The following is a 22,537-nucleotide window of genomic DNA, read 5'->3' as shown; positions in this document are numbered from 1 at the left end:
AAAGTTTATCTGAAAGGTCTGACATCTTAGCAATAATAATTTTAGAATTGTATGTACCAGAGAAAAGCAAAGAGAAGATATTATCTAAGGAGTGATGTAAGAAATATGGCCCTAACTAAAGGATAAAAGTTCCTTCCTTTTCAGAACACTAAGCCAAAAGAGATGATTCTAAAATTATTATAGAGAGGGGGGAAAAAATAGGTTTTATACAGAAAAATAGGAACCAGGTGGTATTAAACTTTAGCAGCAACTAAATACTACAATACAGTGGTGTAGAACCTTCAAAAAGCTGATGGAAAATTCTGTATTTAGCTAGAGCACCAATCAAGTATAAGACTAAATGGGGGTATTTCCAGTCATGCCTCAAAAAATCTGTCTCCTGCTTCCATACTTAGGAAGCTCCTGAGGATGTGTTCCATCAAATGATACAACAAACTAAGAATAAAGAAGTGTGAAATCCAGAAAACCAGAGTCCACACAGGAGAGAAGCAAAGGAAAACCTTAAGTATGAGTTGAGTAGTTGCTCTAGTGAGTGTCCAGTCCAGACGGACTAGGAGGTTGAAAAGCCTCAGGAAGGTGGTATCTGGGGGGAAATCAGATACTTAAGTGTTTGAACATTTAAGCAGCACTGTAAGAGATTTTGAGTCTTTTTTGATGTATTCATGAAGAATTAGCAATATATTCATAGACAAGCAAATGGTTAAGAGAAAATATCTCTTACGTAATTTAAAATTGCATGTGAAAGAAAATATAATTCTAGTATACAGCTTTACAGCAATAAGCAATATTTAATCATGAACACAGAATATTACTTTAGTAACACTTGTAATACAGAAGTGTGTATTAGAAGAAAAAGCTCAGGAAGCAACTCAGGCTACAGTAGTTGCCTCTGGGGAGGAAAACTAGGAGTGGAAGAGAGGACCAGGAGGGGAATATTTTGGGGGTATTTCAGTGCTATTAGACTTAAAATTATAATACCACTTTGATTCAAAATTTTTTAATGAAGAAAAAAGATATGACATCAGTGCCTCTTATAGACCCAGAGAGACCTAGAGAAGGCCACAGTCCTAAAGGACTAAAGAATTTATCATAAGAATGTTAACATAAAGAATTTTACATAAGGATGTTAACAAATGAGATCATACTTATAATTTTAGTTTACCCAGAGCTTTTTCTTTTTCAGTCATTCTGACAGTATTGTAGGGCTCAGATTAATAACTAGCCTTTTCCTAGGTTTGTAAGTGATGACCTTGTGATTTGAACCAGTTCTGAATCTAATCTGAGCCCAGAAATTTGGGTATGGTGGGAGAAAGGGGCATTTGAGGACACTTTCCAGGGTTGAGGGTGGGAGGCGTGTTCTCATCATAGGAATGAAATAGCATACTATAGCAGTGATTGAAGCATCAACTTGGGAGAGTCTCAGCCCTGAACTGTTTGGGGTCTGGGTAATATAGGCCCTGGGAAGAGTTTTAAAAGCTGTGAGGACCAGGACCTGGGTGGGGGACCACTCAGACTGCTCCAGAACAGTTAGAGGACAGAGAGCTTTGTTCTGTTCCTTGCCATTCTTTTCATTTGTGTGTGAGTCCTTGAGTTGTTTGCCCAATATTAGAACCTGCTTTGCAGTTTTGCAGAATTCCTCATGGTATAGATCTTAATAGAGGGCAGAGCCCCTTCCCAAGTAGAAAGATCTAAAGTGCCAGAGACTTGCTTCGTAGGTCTGAGTGGGTAGGGCTTCAGCTTGTAAACTAGGCTTTTTGAATTAAAGATCTGAAGACAAAGAAAAGCAAACTTTTATAGAGGATTATTTCTGGAAACAGTGGGACATCAACAGGCAGAGCAGGAGTCCTGGTGGCCAGGGTCTCATTGGCCTAACTGGGCTCCCATGTGGTGGAGTCGTCACTCAGCAGCCCTCTATCTTATTTGCTGGGCCTGGTCTCCAGCTTTCCCAGCAGTGTTGTGAACTAACAGTGACCTTTCAGACACCCCTTTTCTCTAAAAGCTAACTGGAGTTTTTGTTTGGGGTGTGTGTATGTTTGCTATACAAAAAGCCTCATTGGTAGCAATGCCTATGTATAAAATTCCAGAATAGGTGGCAAGATGGGAAGAACCCTGCAAGAAGAACTAGGTGATTGATCATTTTGACAGTGACCTTAGCATACTCTGGGTAAATAGATTTGACATTGTGAAATCAGAGTGTAAACTCTTAGTTGATTTTTAAGTTTTTGAGAAAAATGCCACACTTTAGAAGAACTATAGACTTTCTTATGAACTTTAACAACCCACAGGAATAAGTACTACTGACCTTAGAACAAAATAGCTCAGAATAATCAACATCTACATGAATATTTCAGTGCAGGATATTTTACAGCAGACTGTAAACTTTTTATCTTGATCAAAAATGCATTTTTAATCTTTAGAAGATGAAATTTATAACTTTCATTCCAAAATGGACTCTGTATTACATTTGCCATATTTTTAGTCATGAATATGATTACGTTTTATTGAATTAAAAATCTAACAGAAGCAACTGAAAGAAATGACCTAATTTTTTCTTTGGCAACTTGGTCAGCTTCCAAGAGTGTGTGACTTGAAACAAATGCAAACTAGCAGACTCACTGTCCCCACTCACCCCATTTCTCCCTCTTCTCATCCTCTCCATTGTTCCAATGTTGACATTCTTCTATCTCAGTTCAGTGGATCTGGCAGTTCATTTTACTTCTGTTTGTAATTGTTTCCTCTTCAGCAAATTAGTCTGAATGTACTTCCTAGAGAATAATGGAACTAAGCTGAAGACTGTTATCAACAGATCAGAGTAGTAAATACAGGTTTCAGTTAAATAGACAACAGATTAAAATTAATTTTAGCTTCATGAATGACAATTCAAGGGACTCAGACTATATTATTAATCATAATGAAATAACATTTAAAAACAATTTTTACTTAAAGTCTGAGTAGAGTTCTAAAATTTAATATTTGATTGCATATTTTATTTTAAAACAAACTATTTTTTATATAAACTACAAACTTTCTCTGAGCTTTGCTCTTCTTTTTTTCTGGAGTAGATTTCCCTTTAGCTCTACATCTTTAAATTCTGCCTCAATCTATAAGACCAAACTGACATGCTTCTTACATACCTTGTTTCATCCCAGTCTTTCCAAGGTAAAGGTATTTTCTATTTCCTGTCAATTTTTTTCTAAATTTTTTTAGTTGTAAATGGACACAATCTTTTTATGTATTTATTTTTATGTGGTACTGAGGATCGAACCCAGTGTCTTAAGTGTTTTAAGGCAAGTGCTCTACTACTGAGCTTCCTGACAACTTTTAAAACATTTATTTTTCTTACGTTTTTACATCTTCTGACTTATTTTGCTACTACATATGCACCTGTCTCATTTACTCTGTCACCTAGTGTATTAAGTTCCCTAAGAGTTTGAAAATCTTGATGGTCTTTGAATCACTCAAGACCTTGTACAGAACTTTGCTCTTAGTAGACTCATGTTATGAATTATTTTTAATAACAATGAAAACTGAGTAACCTTTTTAAAAAGAAGAAAAAAGAAAAAGGGGGACTTGGGAGTATGGTTCAGTGGTGAAGTACTTGCCTGCGTGCACAAGACCTGGATTCCATACCCATTACTGCAAAAAGGGGTGGAGGCACGGGTTACAGTGTTTAGCTCTAGAAGTTGCAAACAAAAGGAAAATCCTTAATTCCAATCTGAGAAATAAATTCGAAGTATTTAGAGAAGTAAATTTAGATATAGTCTAAACAACATGTAACTGCCATCTAACTCAGGATTTTTTTACATATCAAATAAAATTGTCTCATCAGCTCTTGTTGGTCCATTGATATGAAATAGAATATCAGTTGAATTTTAAATATCACTGAAAGCAAATCAAGGCTGTTCATATTCTTCTTTTAAAAATATTTTTATTGATGAACCTTTATTTATTTGTATGCAGTGCTGAGAATCGAACTCATGCCTCACACATGCTAGGTAAGGGCTCTACCACTGAGCCAGTTCCAAGGCTGTTCATATTCTGAAGCCAAAATAGTTTTATCCAAGGACAACCTTTACCTTTTGCACTAATTTACAATTTAGATTAAAGAGTTAATTATGCATCTAAAATTGAGAAATAAAAATTTATTTAGTGATTATGACACTGATTTATATTCATGATAAATAACAACTCAGTGTTAAAGTAACTTGGAAATTCTTATTCTAAATTACCTTGTTTGATTTATTATGGGAAAATAAAATTGTAAGAAGTTGCCATATTTGTTTCTCGTCTGTTGAAATGTAATGTTCATTCATTCCTGTCTGTAAATGTAAAGGACAATAAGTGTAAATGAATAGTATGGCTTTTTATATAACTTTTTAAAGGTAAATGTGTATCTTATGTCTTATAACTATAGCAAAAAGTGTTTCTAAAATATGTACAGTTCATTTGTAGTAGAAGCTCTTGTTTCTTTTTATTTAAAATTATGTGAAATTTAATTAGAAGTCTTTTCTCAACAGTAAGCAAAACCTTTTCTCTGTGATAATGAACTTTCAAGGCTTGCTGGAAGGAAAAGGTAAAATAGCAAAAGATTTGTAAATTTGTGGTACCATATTTTGTCTTAAATTATTGAGAAACTGTCCTTCACTACACTTTGTACATATCACTATTTACATACAACTTTCAAATTAAAATACAGTAGTTAATTAACATGAGTTGATTAGAACTTTTGATGTCCATAGACATACATAGTAAGCTAATTTTTTATATTTCAGGTAACCATTTATCGAACACCACTGCTGTATGCAAATGTTATTCCAGGGAAAAAAGAAGTGAAGCAGATAGGTTTGAATGCTACTGAGTATTTAGCTTCATGACAGCCACTTCACATAAGTTAATTCATTTCTTCTTCATTGCCCTGTGAAGCTTGGAAAATGGGTTCTCCATTTGCAACATTCTCAGATAAATAGTAGTGCTCCTGTACAATGGTATTTTGTAAACATGAGCTTTGAAATTAGACCTGTGTTTCAGTCCTGGCTCTACCACATACTAACCGTATAAACTCCATCTGGGCTTCCTGACTTGAGTTAGTTTCCTTATTACAGATATGCAGGCACTGTTGTGGTTCACAGGGGGAGGACCTTCTCACAAGTGTTATAAAAACTGACTTGTGTTAACACTTATATAGTAGTTTCGTCAGTAAGAATTGTTTTGTTTGCACATATTTGACAGCATAGTTCCAAGTATCTAAAGTGTAAAAAGTTAACCAGATTCAGATTCTTTTTAAACATTTAGCCTCAGCACTTAACATGATTTCAGTTGTGAGGAGCATTCTATATTAGATGGTAGAATAGTCATAAAAAATGGTCCATAGAGCATTCCCAAGGTGGCATGTCTCCTGTTTGGTGTAAACTCCTACTCCACTATAATCTGATTCACTCGGAGCCCCTTTTTCTCTTAGAAACACTCAGAGAAATGGCCTAATCATCACCTTTTCTTTATTTTTGTAACTTGACATCAAATTTGGACTACTCATACACCTTACAGTGCAGAGGACAAAAGCGAATGGAGTCCAAGATGCAGTTATTTGGTATTAAGTAAAATAAGATAGGGGAAGGGCATAAGTGACTGAGGTAGGGAAATGACAGAAGGAAGAAGACACTCTGGGCTTTTCAAACCCAGAATTAAGGTACAAAGTTGAAGTTTCAGCTTTAAAGTCAAATTCTGCTGTTATTCCCTAAAATATCCAAAGGATTCTGACCAAATGTAAGTACTCCATCTGCTTCTGGTTTTGGAAGTGGCTAGAAGAAAGTGTTCTAAGAATCAAGATAGATGAGTAATGATCTTATTTAACTATTACTGTGGGAAAGGTACTGACTGAACTTTTTTTTTTAAAGGAATACCTTACTTAATCTTTATAGTGACCTGTGTGGTAGGTGCTCTCTTTCTTCCCGTTTTAGAGATGAGGAAGTCAGTGCTTACATTATCTCCCCAAGGCTACTTCTGTTGATGAAAAGATGGACTTGAAAGCAAAAATATACTGAATACCGCTGTATACTCAGGGTCCCAGCTTCCCAATACACCTTTCACTTTAAGACTTTAGAGGATATGTTTGATAACATTTATAAATAAACCATCCTCTTTAATAGCTCCATGCTAAAACTTTAAATTTGAATTAATTCATTTCAACAGCAATTCTTGCTTATTGTTGAAAAAGTGGGAAATGATACAGAACTATGGTATAAAGTGTATTTCACCCACAGTCACCCAGACTCTTATCAATGATGCTCTAAACAGGGGTTTCCTTAAAAATCTTTGTGTATGTGCGTGAGTGTGCGTTTCACATACATATCTTGATTTGTTCTGTAAATAACATCACAAAGTACATATTACTCTCTTTGCTTTTTCATATTTAATAAATCTGTGTGAAATTTTCCATCAGTACATTTAGAGCTTTTGATTTGGTTTAGTATCTGTGGATTGAACCCAGGGACGCTTTGCCAATGAGCTACATCCCCAGCTCTTATTATTTTTTATTTTGAAACAGGGTCTCATTAAGTTGCTTAGAACCTTACTGAGTTGAATTTGCAATCCTCCTGCCTCAAGTTCCCAAATTACAGAGATTATCAGTATCAGCTAGAGTTTGTTTGTTTGTTTGTTTGTTTTGCGGTGCTGGGGATCGAACCCAGGGCCTTGTGCTTGCAAGGCAAGCACTCTACCGACTGAGCTATCTCCCCAGCCCTAGAGTTTATTTTTAATAACACAAAAGTTACTGTCTGAAAATTATAATAGGTGCACTAACGGTTGGATTCAGGTAATAGAAGTAATACAACAGGTGTTTCAGAATCCTTCTAATCTCCCTTCCACTGGTAACTACTGTTAACAAAACTATCTTTTTATAAATGTTTCCAAAGGACTGCTGAAACATTCAGTGAATATAAACTGGGCAGAAACTACATGGTTTTACATTTTTTTTTCATATATTTCAAGGAAAAGACTACCAGGCTCCGTTATAAAATGATGTGGGCTAGCCTCAGTAAATATCCTCCTAAAGGGGATGACTTTAGTTTATTAAAAGACTTCAAGCTCTGTTGTAGTCCTTTGCACTAAAACATTTTTATTTACCTCATACTTAGTATTGACATGTCTGTAAAACTTCTGATAAATGTTTTACATGTCATAGTATTTAAAGGTAAATGTCCATACATCTGAAAGTGGCATTAGAAGACCAAAAATATGTAATGACAAATCCCATCTTCTTTGTTACAGGGGATTGAACTCAGGGACACAACCACTGAGCCACATCCCCAGCCCTTTTTTGTATTTTATTTAGAGACAAGATCTCACTGAGTTGTTGAGGGCCTCAGCCTTCCAAGCTGCTGGGATTACATGCCTGCACTACTGCACCCGGCAAATCCCATCGTTATTTATCACTACAATGCACCAAAAAAAATGTGGAGAGGAAAAAAAAATGCATTCATACACTTAGATGTTTTTGTCTTCGTTTCTTAACATATTTCTTTTCAGTCTCAATAGAGTTAGGCCTTTACCAAAGTGATTTGGTTTTAATACTAGGTTTCTACTCACTTTTCTTTACTAGTTGAAGTTTACTTCAAAGAGCAATGCTGGATTTTGAAACTGATTCACTAAAATGATTCTAGAAAGTATTGGATTAAATAGAAGTAGGGGAGACTGGGAGTACAGTTAAAGGTAGAGTGCTTGCCTAGCATACAAAAAGCCCTGAGTTCCATCCCCAGCATTCCCCCAAAAAAGGGGGGGTAGGGTGGCGTGGGGTAGATGGATGCAGTGTTGTAAATCTGATTATCATAGTAGGTCTATAAACTTGAAGGAACAGCTGCTGCATGAATTTTCAAGCAAATAAAGGTTAAAATGGGACATAATTGAAGGCAGAAAATATATAGCCTGTCAATTCATATAGGCCCCTTGGCATAGAATTACATTATGATTCCTGTATTTTATTTATTCAGCAAACACTTACTGAGCTCTTATTATGTGAGAGGCCCTGAGGTTAAAGTAATGAGTACAACAGTCCAGTGGCGAGTGTCAGCCGGCAGTTACAGCAGAAGTGCCCTAATGAAACAGAGCCCTGGATGGTAGGAGAGCACATAGGAGGAAGAGTCGTCCCAGACCAGTGTGGAGAGTGGGGATGGGAGAGCATCTTCAGAAATGCCCCAGAAAAGCAAGACCTGGAGAAAGAATGGGCGTTAAGTAAAGATTAGAGGTAGAAGGAGCAGCGGCTATGAAGGTCTGAGGAGGAAGGCACTTTGGGCTGGGGAAAAATGGGGTTGCAAAGATAAGAGTTGGGGTAAGAAGTGAGGCTGCAGAGGCAAATAGGACTAGATGATATAAAGGACTTTGTAAATGCCATAATGAAACCTTAAGGCCTCATCCTGCTGTGCATGGTGGTGCATATCTATAATCTCAGCCACTCAGGAAGCTGAGGCAGGAGGATTGAAAGTTTGAGGCCAGTCTGGCAACTTAGTGAGACCCTGTCTCAAAATAAAATTTTAAAAGGACTAGAGATAGAGCTCAATTGTAGAGCGCTTGCCTAGCATGTGCAAGACCCCACATTCAGCCCCCCAGCATATATATGCATATGTATACATGTGTGTATACACTTACATCTCAGATACACACAAGACCTCATCCTATCTAAAGCAAGCTTTGTGGCCTGATCACATTTGCATTTTCTGAAAACTCTCTTTGGCTACAAGATTTAGAAACCTTAAGAAATGTCCTAGAAATATGGGTTTAAAAAGAGCATACAATTCTGTAAGCAGATAAAAATCTATAAATCATAGGTCAAATTACTTTTTGTTTGGTGTTGGGGATCACACCCAACGCCTTGCTTGTGCCAGACAGGTGCTCTACCATTGAGCTCTATCCAGCCCCTACTAATTCTTTAAAAAGTTTTATGCTGTATTTATTTACTTATTCAGAAATATTTATTGAGCATCTGCTCCTTGCCAGGCCCTGTGTTAAGAACCTTATTCACATTATTCTCCTCAGATATTATCCCACATACAGATGAACAAAGGTTCTATAACCTAACTTCCAGCTAGGGAATCACTTGGGTGCCACTTCTGACTCTGGAGCTACTCTTATTTGGGAATAGAGGGAATATGATCTCTGAGGCACACTGATGTAAAGGCAGCACATGAACATGTAAGAGGTGACCAACCAGGAGATATCAAAAAGTTTTCTGAAAAGCATAATTATAGCTCTGTATGCCAAAGTTGTAGACTTTTCCCTTTTTGTTAGTATGAGAAAAGGGAGAAAGAGACTGAGGAAACAGGGAAACAAAAGGAAATCAGAGCAAGAAGAGTAAAGAAATAAAAACTTAAAAATTTTCAAAAAGGAGAGAAAAGGAAAAAAAAAATGTACACTATAACTGTCATATAGTATTCAAACCTCCCAGTCTTCAGTAGCCTGATGCACGAGAAGTACCTGACAATGAGCTTCCACTGCCCAGCAGGCTTCTTGGGATGGGATTTGCTCTACCTAAAGATGGGAGCTTCCACTTCCAGGATAATCAAAGATGACCGCAGTGCTTCCAAATGTGTTGGCAAATGGGGAGCTGCAGCTCAGGGGTGTAGGCATGGCCAGGCAGAGTTCTTGGGGGTCAGGTGTGGTGGGTCAAGCTGAGGGGTCCTGGAGATAGGGGTCCTACAAGTCCTGGCCGTTGTCTCAAAATGGTGGCAGCCATGTGTAATCAAACCTGCAGGTTCTGTGACAGTGGATTTCCAGGCAACAGCTAGCAGCTGGCGATCCACTGGCGGTCTGCTGGCCACTGACAGATGATCAACAGGTGGACCTCGGGCAGTGGGTGATGGGTAGGTGAAAGGTAGGCAATAGGCAGGCAAGAGGCAGGCAAATGCCAGATGATAGGCAATAGTCAGTGAGCAATCTGTACTCAAAAAGTAGTCCAAATGCTGGCAGACTGCAGGGGATCAATAAGCATCAAAGACTGCCTCATGGAGAACCAGATATCCTCTGCTTGAAACCCGAGCAACAAGGAACGCAGCCTCCCTCTAGTCTGCCATCTTGGATCTCCTCCCTTTTTATTATAATAGAAGTAAGACTGCTGATTTGCTGTTTGTCACTAATGGAATGATAAGGATAGTGATCATGGTAGTTATTATCTTTTTACCCAAGGTAAATGGCCTTCTTCTGTTTTTAAAGTGGTGTGAATATCCTGAGCTTTTCACATACTGAGTAGTAGGATTTTTTAAAATTTAGTACTTTGATAAATCTGCAACAAAGAAGTATAATATATTTAGGTTGTCAATATTTCAGTTCCCTTTCTGGGTCTTTAATTAGCGTTCAAGAGACTGTGCTCCTTTCCTACCCTCTTATATATCCCCACAAATCTTGTGCTTACTTTTGAATTAGAATATACCAGTATTGTTGGTGTCCTTACAAGGAGGTTTAATCATAGTAATAACTGACATTTATTTAATATTTCCCTTAAATTAAAAAACATAAGTGCCCTGTATTTAATGCTCAAAATAACTAATTGAGATATATAGTATTATCCACATTTTTTCAGGTGAGCAAATAGGCAAAAACTTCACACATCTCATGGCTAAAGAAATTAGAATTGAGTCTCTGCTCAATCCAAGTCTAGTGGTATATTCTGTATTTATGAATGTGTTCAGTTTCATTACATTCAGGCCTCCCATATGTTCCAGTTTGACAACCCCCAACCTAGTAAAGGATTGCATGTGCTGTCTGTATCCAGAGAACTGACACCCTCATGAGTGCCTTTCCCATTCGTACGCCACTCTCACCCCAAAGCACTCACATGTAAACACTTAAAATGCCATGCTAACATTAGTACACTAATTTATAAAGTAAAATAGAGGAATATCATTAAGTATCTTAAGTCTTGTTAAACTTAATTGTGTGTAGGGGGTGTGCATTCCAGTTTCATGACCTAAAGAGAAATCTTGACTCTGATCAGTTGCCTATGTATTTTAGCCTCTTCCTCTTCTGAGTTACCAAAGTTTTTTCCTAGAGTTTCAGCATATTTCCCATCTTTATCGCTTTTCTCTCTTACACAACTTGGCAGCACTTACAGGAATAAAGAATATAGCTCTCAGTGCACGTTTCTCTCTCTCTCTCTCTCTCTCTCTCTCTCTCTCTCTCTCACACACACACACAAACACACACACACAGTGTGAATCTCAGTGATTGCCTCCTTCCTGTAAAAGGAAGTAATATTCTCAGGATAAAGAACCTTCTCATTTCCTTTTCAATATTTGCTTGAGTTTTGTGGTCAGTGATTGATTTACTGAGCAGAAAGGGAAGGAACTCCTGGCAACTTCCATAGCCTGGTGGTTGTGGTGAGTTTTTTGAACAGGTAATATGCTCATATAGAACAGAATTTTAAAAAGTGAAATCTCTTGCCCTTCCAGCCTTGTCTCCCAGCCACTCAGTTCCTGTCCAGAGACAGTGTTATCAGTTTCTCATATATCCTTCCAGATGGACAGTCCAGAGGGTGTCTCAGGATATAATTTTTAAAACACATTAAAGGGGAACATAAACATTTAGGTTAGAGCTACAATATGACCAGTCACTCTGGCATTTAGCTAATACAAGAAAATCTCATAAGATTATAATAGGAACAGACCTTGGAAGATGCATTTCCATGTGGCTAAATGTTGCATTTTAAGACAGTACCTTGATCATATCTCTGTACCAAAAAGGGACAACAAAATTCAGAACATAAGTATGAGCAATGAAAGTCAGAAACACTCTAATTTAATTCCCCCCCCAAACTCTGATGCATACCCAAAATGTTGATAGCATTTTTAAACCTCTCTTCAGAGAAGTAAAGTTATATATATTCTGGGGGATGGGGAACACTAGCAAAAATAGATGAAAGACATAGGGGGTGCTTAAGGGCAGAGTAAGTGGTGAGGTCTGACAGTATAATCCTTAGGTGGTCATAAACGTACTGGAACAGGTAGACACAAAGGAGGCCTTCAGTGGTCCCTGTGTTCTAGCATTCATATTGTTCTGTAATCCCCTCTCCTTATATGTGACTTGTGATCTAAGGCAAAAATTATGGGACGTCATCCTATCATTATATTGCCTTATAGAACTCCATCTCAAAGCCAACTAGTGCTAGAAACTCCTCCCCTTGCTTACTTTGCACAAGTAAGAGTCTCTTTAGACCTGATGAGAGAACCTCAAGGTAAGAATCGGGCTTAGTCTTCAGCCATAGGGAAAAAATTCTGCCAACAGTCTGAATTAACTTGGAAGCATATTCTTTCCCAGTTGAGCCTTCAGATGAAATGCAAGCCCAGTTGACACCTTCATTGCACATTTATAGAACCCTGACTGAACAGCCAGACAGTTCCCCACGCCCAGACTCCTGACCCACAGAAAGTACAGGATGATAAAAGTGTTCTTTTAACCAAATAAATTTATGATAATTTTTACATGATAATAGAAAACTAATACATTATTTAACTTTCTGATACTTTTTCTTAATTATATTAATTATATTATTTTCTAAAGTCAGATCAGCTAATACCAACAATTTTTTATGGATTGATTTAATAATTATAAGAAAACAAATTTATTGAAACCTCAAAGACAAGTATTTTGATTTTATAGAGAAATTTTGATTTAAAAAAATTCTTTTAATGTTTTTTTTAGTTGTAGGTGGACATGATACCTTTATTTTTATGTGGTACCAAGGATCAAACCCAGGTCCTCACATTTGCTAGGAGAGCACGCTACCACTGAGCCACAACCCCAACCCCTTGATCTTTTCTCTATGAGAGTAGGTGCAAACTGTTTGAAACACTCTGAATGATAAATTTATAATGTTAGTGAATTATAGGAAACTAGAATTGGTGAAGAGAACTAGGTTGTATTCTAAATATTTTTCTCCAACAAACCATTTTTTGAAAGTACATATTCTGTGGTCACTTTCACCTTCAATGCTGCTACACACACACATTCCCTCTGCCTGGAATACCATTTCTTCCCATTTCCTTAAAAAGGTGTATTTCCAATATTACCTCAGCTGGAAAGCTATATTTGCCCCACCATATCCATTTGTCTACACCTCTCATAGCTTTATGCATAGAGGTGAGATCACCTACTTCCTTTTCTACTTCTCCTAGGATTTTGATAGTTTCATGACAAGAGTGGTATTGTTTATATTGTTGTATCTCCCGCATCTAATATAGAATCCTGCACATGACTCAGTTAAAATATTTTTAAACAAAGGTCTAGAAAGTTAACCTGAAATCTAGGACTGAATGGCCCAGTAGTTTGTCCAAAATCCAGAGTGGCAGTTTTAAATGACTTTCTTATTGACCATTGTCAGGAGTGGAGTTTTTTTATCTGTTCTACGTTAGTCTGGGTTTCCTTCAGAAAGTGAAGTTTAGGATAAGGACATTCATGTAGATAGTTAATTTAGGGAAATTCTTCCAGAGAATAGGAATGGAAGTTTGGGAAGAGTGAAATGACATGAGAGAACCAGAACAGTTTTTCTCTGGACAACTGGCCTTAATCCTGCTGGAACCCTCTAAGGAGCCACATGGAATGTGCTTCAGAATTGTCCAAATAAGGGAACAATTTATCCCACAGCCTCTGTGGAAGGTGTTTTTCATGGGACTTTTACACTTTTGCCTCTCATGGTTTGCATATGTACAAGTGCCTCATTCCTAGGAGTACCTATTCCAAGGTATCAGAATTTCCACACCTAAAAATAAGAGGTACAAAAGTACAGCTGAGGCAGGGTCTTTCAGGATACACCTTGAAATTAAGTAGCTGGAGTAAAAGGCAGAGAGGACATGAGGTGAGTAAAGTTGCTCAGTTCAATCTGTTTGCATCACTCACATCAGTTGGTATACTGCATCATATCCAACTTGTGTGGCCAGCCACACCACAACCAGAGACTCACTTTAGGGAAATGGTGGAATTAGCCAGTCTGGCTGCCATCTATGTGGAAGCTCTAACTCATGATCTTATAACTATCAGAGTTCAGTTAGGTAAGCTGAGCAACTCTGACATGTGGAATAAAAAATTAAAGCCTACACAGTTGGAAGAGAAACTGAGGAAGTGAAGATCTGAGAGAGAGAATGGTAAAGGACCAGATGAGTTGTGAACATGAGAAGCCTGCAAAGTGGGACTGGGAAGAGGGACTCATGGAGAATGGCTATTGTGTAAATGGTGCTATATCCAAGCATCTAGTGGTGGGCATGAGACTGGACTTGGGTGGAAAATCTGGATGCAGAGAAGAAGCAAGGACTAGCCAGTATCCACTAGCACTTCTGTGACACGTGTCACCTTACTGCAGTGACTTTTAGAAAGTAATAGCTGCTATCTTCTGCCTTCCAAGTCTCACATATTTCTTTTTGGCCAATTCTGAGAGCCCTACAGGGATGGATATTGTGAGAAATAGTTCAGGTTAAAACCAGATGGAATACTATAAATTAGACTGATCTCCCTCTTCCTTCACCAACCTAAATTTTTATCCCCCTTTACCAATACTTCAGCACATCTGGGTAGTCTACCAGGTAGAGTAACCCAGACTTTTATCCCAAGGGTGTCTGAGCTCTTGTTTCTTTATCAGCATTTGCTACAGTTACCAAGTCTTTGTTATAAGGCAAAGAAGCACCAGAAGATGCCCTCAGTGTCCCTTGGGTTCTGAATGAACTCCTTCCTGCTGCACTATACTCAAGATGCACAACCACAAGTTGACTTGCCAGTACACAGACAGGTCTTGGGATTCTTTGGGTCTCTATACTCCTTCCTTCCAGAACAGGAACTGTATTTTCCTACTGAGACTGCTATAAACCTCATCTAGATTGTTAGTTAGGATATAGAGGGAAGAGGCAGGAGCAGATCTTGAAGAAGAGAGGCATCATCTTTTCAGGGTCTCCAGACAAGGACATGCTGCTGTTCTCCAGCTAAGAGTCAGGGAAGCTTCTTTTCCTAGACCAGGAAATTGGGGCAAATATTGGGGTTTAACATTTCGGTTCATTGACCCAAACATCCCCATTCTGGGTTTCTGTGTCCAGATGTTCCTATCAGAACCCAGATTTTATCGTAGAAGACTTCCTGGAGCTTTCATTCAAATCTTGGTAGCTCTGATATCCTGCAAATTAAATCTTGAGCCTGAGTTGTGGCAGTGTGCCATGCAGTGTCAGGAAATAGGGTTTCTTTAAATACTAACCTCAAGGTCTCCAGAGCTTGAAGAATGCCTAGGTTAAAGAGTTGGCTAAGGTGAGCCCATAGTTTTCTTTTTGCAGGGCTTCTAAAGCTAGAACTAACGAGTACCAGAGACAGGTGCACTAATGTTCCCATTCCATTCAAGTGCCACCATTTCCGTTGAGCTAATTCATCTTTCATTTACACCTCTTGTTAATCTGCTTTGGTGAAAAATCCTCCTGTTGTCCTGTTGCTGCCTGTAGGGATTATCACCTCCCCCATTTAGGGATCTAGTTTTGGAATAGCATTCAAGAATCTTGTCTTCTAGGGCCATTTCTGTTACTAGCAATCTTTGGGTATTTCCTTCCATTCCTAATGATCCCTGCTGCAAGCACAGCCCCACACCTGAGGCTTGAGTGCAGATTATGTATTTTCTCAAGAAAGGGGGAAGCTGGGAAGACAGGAAAGCAGTGTGAGAGTGGGTCTCTAAGCTGGTCATCCCTGGGGGTTTGGGTTTAGACTCTTAGAATTATTCTCCTGGGAAAGGTGTAGAGGTTCATATATATCCACCCAGCTCCCAGAAGTTGCAGTCTGAGGACTCGCAGTTTAAAATACTGAGGTACAAGTTGTCTTGTCTTCAGCCTGTATGACTTGACTCATATTTTCTGCCTTGGATCTGGAATTCTTCAATCTGTTTGTAATAGGTAAGTAGGATTGGTGTGGTGATAGTGGCATTTTAGAAAACGTAAACCTTTGAGCAATATAGATTTGAATACCAGAGTGAAGGAGAAAGTAGGGAAGCTTTTCAAGAATTGATGTGTGAGGTGCTGAGGATTTGAACAGAGATGGTACTAGTGCCAGTACATATAGACAAGTCTTAAAGATGGAATTAAAGAGGCTAATCAAAGAGTATTTTGAAGGAAGAATCAGTGGAACACACTGATTAGATATAATGGTCAAAGGAACCTGGGTAAGCACAGTAGAAATCTAAGATTTCTGTGCTAGAGGAAGGGTAGTGTACAGGCTTACTGTGTCTCCAGCATTCGCCGTCGTCCTCACAGCAGTGATGGATCGCGTTAGCCTGCATATGAGGACCTTAGTCTTCCGATCCAGCACAGACTGGTAAGAATGAGTCAAGAGTTAGTAATGCAGCTGTCCAAATGCAAAGCTTCTCTTTTTCTTGCTTTCTGCTGCCCGCAGTTCCTCCTTATTTCATAATTCCTTACCTCAGGTACCACAGTCCGTCACCAGGTTAGCAGTGAAGAATTCAACAACTTTTCTTCAAGCTTATTGGTACTTTTAATCTTATTTCTAATCTGGTGCCATTAAAGAGTCACCATGCCTAAGGCTAAGGCTGAGTCTAAGACCAGCCTTGTCCAAACATAATATTCTTTGATGTTGGTTGGTGAATTGTCATCTCCCTCCGTAATTCCTTTCCTTTCCCGCCCGCCCTCTCTTCCATCCTTCTCTTCCCATCCAACCCCAGTATGAAACTCTGAATCCAGAAACTGCTTATATATTTCCTGATGGTCACAAGTCAAGGTAAGGTTTCCCACTGGCATTGGTTAAACAAGTAGGAGGGTGTACCTAGGAATAAACACAAGTGAGAGTGGAGAGCAGAGACAGCTCCTGACAGTGTGCCCAGAGAGCTGTCAGCATTGAGGCTTATATTTAGTTACCAGAGGAACATAAAAAGGAGAAAAACAATTTTGATAATACAAACAGAAGATAATTCTGTTTAACATGCAGTATCTTTTGATAGGGGGCATTTTTGCCAAAAATTAAAGAGTAGAAAATATTCTGGTGAGAGAATAGAAGAAAGGATTAAACAAGTGGGAGACGAATTTATAAAATGTGGTTATCACCCAAGCAAAAGAATTGCAGGAAGATGACTTCACACTGTAAGCTAAGCTAAAAACAGCATGGCTGCAAATCTACTACCTAAACAGAATGCATTGGTGCTTTTTATCCATTAGATTTCTTGGCTACACATGGAGTTTATTTTATTATAAGAAAAATTGTTAATAAAAGCTTTCAAGTTCATTCAGAAAGTTCTATGGATTTTTGAGTTAGTCATTGCTATGCAGCAAAACACCTGAGGACCTCAGTGGTATGTAACAAAAAAATGTTTAATTTTCACAAATTTCCAGGACCCATGAGACAGCTATGCTTCAGTTTGCAGCATCTGGGGCTACTCTGGTGGCCACTGTGGATCAGCAAGGGTCCCTTGTTCTCACTGCTACTCATTCTCCTCTTGAGACCAATAAGGTAGTAACCACAGTGTGCTCTTTACATGACAGAAGACAAGCCTGACTCCTAAAAGCAGAAGAGACTCTTACCAGAGCAGTTCCGTTCAAAGTATGTCTACGGTTAGATAAGTGCAGAGTATCCATACAGAAAATATTCTAGCAATTTGACATTGCCACAACATTCAAGTGGCATTTTTGCTGTATTTTATAAAGGTATTGATTCTTGTCAGATTGGAAGTTTATAGAGAAATGAAAACAAACCATTCCTGATCAGAGATAGTTTGAGAATTGCTAAGATAGAATATATGACGTTCTGCTCACTAGATATGAATACCTGTACTGACGCATAAATGAGCATTCTTATCTATGCACTGGGCTTAGATTTGTACAGTATCATTCTGTCACCAAGAATCTGACTATCGGGCTGGGGAGATAGCTCAGCTGGTAGAGTGCTTGCCTCGCAAACACAAGGCCCTGAGTTCGATCCCCAGTACTGCAAAAAAAAAAAAAAAAAAAAAAAAAAAAAAGAATCTGACTATCTTTGGGCTGGAAATACAACTAAGTGGTGTAGTATTGCATAACATTTGTGGACCTTTAAGGTTGATCCGAAATGTACCAAGAAATCAGCACCATGTGAAACTGTTGGCATCTTTTTTTAAAAAAATTTTTTGGTTGTTGATGGACCTTTATTTCATTTATACGAGTTGCTTGCTAGCTTTCCCTTGCCTGCCTCCTTGTGCCTTGCTGCTAGATGCATATTTTCTGTCCAGTATTTTGGAGACTTTCATAAAAAGCATATTATCACTAATTTAGATCCTTTACCATAACATAAAATGTTAATTTTGACACTATAAGATAATTCTTTTTTAAAAATCGACTTTTTAAAGCCAGGTGGGGCTGCAGAACAGGCAAGGGCCAAGTCATCAAGAGATACTTATTTTGGGTTTTACCTTGAAGTAATTCTCAAGTATTGAATGATTTGTTATAGAGGCATACATAATTTACATTTTAAAAGACCATTCTGGCAGCAGTATAGAGATTCAAAAGGATAATACTGGAGAATGAGGGTTTTTTTTTAAAGGCTGTTTCAATAGTATAGGGAGAAAATATGAAATTATGAAACAGTGATAGAAATTTGGTAGAGATTCTGTCGGGGATGGATTTAAAAGCATAATGAGTAGTGCTTGGTGATAGATTGAATATGGATTTCAGGAGAAGGAATCAGTAGTAGTACTCACATGGCTGGCTTTGATGACTGGGTAGAAGTGATGTCCTCTAAAATGGATTAAGAAAGGGAGTAGTTAGATTTCCAAGAGGAAAGGTACTGACTTTTATACTTGAACTGTTTATGGAACATCCCCCTGAACTGTCCAGTGGAAGTAAGGAATGACTCGAGGCTTCAAGAGAGCACTCTGGGTTGGAACAGTAGCCTGGGAAGTCATAGGGGTGCAGTGGGAATGAGGGCTGTAGAGATGGACATCATCACCAGGAGAATGAGCAGGAAAAGGAGCTATGTGTCCATATCCTTCTGCCCCAAGGTGCTCAAGAGTGTCGTGGGTGCAGCTCATTTGGATCTCGTGACAGCCCTGTGAGCTGGAAGATATGATCCCAGTGTTAGAGGTCAGAAAATATCAAGCTCAAAGTTTTAAGTGATCTGCCCAAGGTGACTGCTTCTGTGTGTCAGAGCTGGGACTTTTTTCAAATCTAATCTGTCTGATTTCAAAGCCCGTTTTTCCCTACCATATCCTTCTTTGTAACCTTAGAAGTTTAAATATATGATCCACATTATCTTTAATTCACTTTCTTCATCTCTGCCAATATCCTGGTTTAGTAGGATTCTGATAAATGCTTTCTTCCCACTCACCCACCCCCCAATGTTTTCAACCCACTCACTGGGGGTTGAACCCAGGATCTCATGCATGCTAGGCAAGCACTCTTTGCAACTGAGCTACATCCCTAACCCCACATCTTTCCTCTGATTTACCCTACTTCATTCCCAAGTGCATCTGTAAGATTGCCTTACCCATCAGGTTGACTTACCTGCTGACTTCTATTCCAGCAATTACTGTAAACAACAGCCCAGCAGAACTTGTCCCCTGGCTGCTGGAAGAGGTCTGTCCTAGCTTGATATTCAGAACTTGACTTCAGAACTTTTTCGCATTTCCCACTTATCAGCACATATTTGTGCCTTTTGGTTTCATTTTCATGTAGATCTTGTTGTGACCTCAGTGTTCCTTATAAGGGTACTATTTTATTGTTCAGATTAAATAAATGAATTTTTGTTCTGTTACCATTTTCCAAAACATGATGCTGTCCTTGTGATGGAAGCAACTTGGATGTCCTCTGACCCTAGTTCTTATCCAGTGTTAAGTATCCATTGCACTCTGTACCTAATGTGATAGCCAGCCTCTGCTGCTGCTTTTCTGGATTAAAAAAAAATTTTTTTTGAAGGGAGGAAAGGAGAGAAATTATAATTATAAATTTCTTGTTATTGAATCAGAGTCTCCTATCTTACAACATCTATTTGTTTCCCAGGACCTGCCCTTGAACAGCCAATGTCAGTTATTTCTCTTCTACCTCATGAGGACTCATCATACATTTAAGACAGCTCTTGTGTCTTTCCTCAGGTTTCTCTTGCATAAGCCAAATAATCCTGTTCATTTGAAGCTTTTCTCCTGTGACAGGTCTCTAGCTCTCTACTTTTCTCTTACCCTCCTCTGAGAAATCCTGTGGTTTGATCAGTGCCCAGCCAAAACACAGGGCCCAGAACAACGTAGGAGAACAGGGGCTGCGTGAGTCTCTGATGAAGTCTTGATGCTTGTACTTTAAAGGCCTAAAATTGTTTCAACTTTATAGCAGCCATGTTACCTTTTGCATTCATGCAACTAAAATACCCAGATATTATTTTATGTAAGTGGTAGCTAAGCTAAGTTTGCCTCTCTCATCTACTGTTCATTTAATCTTCAATTTTAAGTGTAGAACTTTCTAGTTTTCCTAGTTACATTTCAACTTCATTTTGAGTAGTCTTTATAGCCAGTTATGTTTTTGCTTTGCACAGAGTTGTTAACTGTTTCCCAGTTTCTGGTCATCTGGAGATTTTGAGGCTTACTTTCATATCTTCATTCAAATTCTTGATAAACATGGCGAGGACAGAGACTCCCACTGTACCCTCCTAGTTAATTGGTGCTACTTCTGAAAGGTTTTGTTAACCACTGTTGTGTCATCACCTCACATCTGCAAGGATCTCATTCATGTTTTCCCACAGCTTTATTTGGCACCTGCCATGTGCAGGAAGGTGCCACAGACACACTGAAGACAGCAGTCCCTGTCTTGTGGTGCTAACAAACAAGCAGCATCATGAAATATTTTGTTGAATGCTTTGTGGAAACCACGTTATACAATTATCTATATTTTTCCTAATTTGGTACCATAGCAAAAAAGGGAAGGGGGAGGCATTACTTTTGTAGATTCCTTATTGACTGCCACTGATCTTGTTTTATAGTCTTAGAGATAGCTTTGAACGTTGGAAGTCTCGAGTTCATTGATGCCCTTTCTTTGGGCTTTATCTTGTAAAACTCGGAGCTTATTGGAGAACAGTCTGTGTAGCCATATTTTTGTCATCATTGGTGGTGATGTTTAAATGGTTGTGTTTGTTTTGTTTTGATTTTGGAGACTGAATCTCTCCAAGTTGCTTACAGCTTCCACTAAGTTACTGAGGCTGACTTTGAACTTGGAATCCTCCTGCCTCGGCCTCCTGAGCTGCTGGGATTACGGCGTGCACCACTGCACCCGGCTTTTCTTCTTTCTTTTTTTGACACGTTAATCAGGATTGCATTTTATTTTATTTTATTGTAAACTTAGTGAATAAAGAATTTCTGCCCAACTTCAGCCATTGTCCCTTCCACAATGTCATTCAGATTTTACTAATATTTATCTTTATATTATCTTTTTCTAAGGAAAATAACTTATCTTTCAGATTTTCATTTCTTCATTGAGCTTTTAAAATACCTTGTTACTTTCTCCATGATCCTAGTCCTTTTTACTTAAGCCACTTATTTCTTTTTAAGTTTGAAAGAATTAAGCCAGATGAGTGTAAAACTTTTGATATTTTGTCTGTTTTCAGAGATATTAAACTATCGGCAACGCAAGGTGTTATGTTTTTTATTAGGACAGTACAAAGAACAAATGTTCCTTATCTTCTCATCAGGCATAGTGGCTGCTCTGTCCATCTAGTGTCACCCATATCTTTCCTCTGGTCAGTTTCCACAGCTGTATCATTTCTGCCTACTCTTCTTTCCCCTTTGGTCCAGTATTTCCCACAATACTGTCTTATTCAAATTTATTGGATTTGCACATAGGTATTTATTTTCTTGGACAACTGGGAGGATTCTCTACCTTTTTCTACACCTCTCTCTCTCTCTCTCTCTCTCTCTCTGTAGGGCAGCATATTTCCTAAAGATGTCATAATCTGTTGCTATCCCATCCCACCAAGTCTTGGTGATTTCCATGAGATTTTAATCTCCTTGAGTTCTTTTTTACTATTGCTACTTTTTAAGCCTAACACATTAATGTTCAATAAGTAATATTTATGATTAATCTCAAGAAGTGTTTGCCTTCTCTTTTAGGCTGTGAGGATATCATTGCTGAGAGCATCTCATTAGATACCTTAATTGCCATCCTCAAGTGGAGCTCTCATCCATATGGCTCTAAGTGGGTGCACCGACAAGCTTTGCATTTCCTCTGTGAGGAATTATCCCAGGTCATGACTTCGGATGTTTTTTATGAACTCAGCAAAGACCATCTGCTTACTGCTATCCAGTCTGACTATCTACAGGTAATCATTAACACCCCTCTCAACTTCATTGTCATTCATATGTGCACCAAGAAATCCATCTGGGGGGCTGGGGCTGGGGTTCAGTGGTAGCACGCTTGCCTAACATGTGTGAGGCACTGGGTTCAATTCTCAGCACCACATAAAATTAAACAAAATAAAGGTATTGTGTCCATCTACAACTAAAAATATTTTAAAAATAAAGAAATCCATCTATGTTCTATTATTCTGTCTAAGGTAGGGCAGGGGGAGAGAGAAACAGGTT

General features: G+C 38.4%; 1 protein-coding gene and 1 long non-coding RNA gene across 3 annotated transcripts in view; one reads left to right on the top strand and one right to left on the bottom strand.

Annotated features, from left to right (window-relative positions):
* Positions 1 to 22,537, top strand: part of Btbd7 (BTB domain containing 7) — a 107,876-nt gene that overhangs the window by 56,734 nt on the left and 28,605 nt on the right. For both annotated transcript variants that reach the window (XM_047538604.1, XM_047538605.1), the window contains one exon: positions 22,067 to 22,275. In XM_047538604.1, coding sequence (XP_047394560.1) covers positions 22,067 to 22,275 — 209 coding nt within the window. The remainder of the gene's footprint in view (positions 1 to 22,066; positions 22,276 to 22,537) is intronic.
* LOC124976015 (uncharacterized) lies at positions 1,871 to 16,602 on the bottom strand. Its single transcript, XR_007106967.1, has 3 exons — positions 16,419 to 16,602; positions 16,222 to 16,311; positions 1,871 to 2,765 (listed from the first exon to the last, which is right to left on the bottom strand). It is a non-coding gene; the product is annotated as an uncharacterized LOC124976015 (long non-coding RNA).

Source organism: Sciurus carolinensis, chromosome 2 (assembly GCF_902686445.1).
Source record: "Sciurus carolinensis chromosome 2, mSciCar1.2, whole genome shotgun sequence".
NCBI lineage: Eukaryota > Metazoa > Chordata > Mammalia > Rodentia > Sciuridae > Sciurus > Sciurus carolinensis.
Note: the sequence above shows the minus strand (reverse complement) of the source record. Positions and strands in the feature narration are given on the sequence as shown.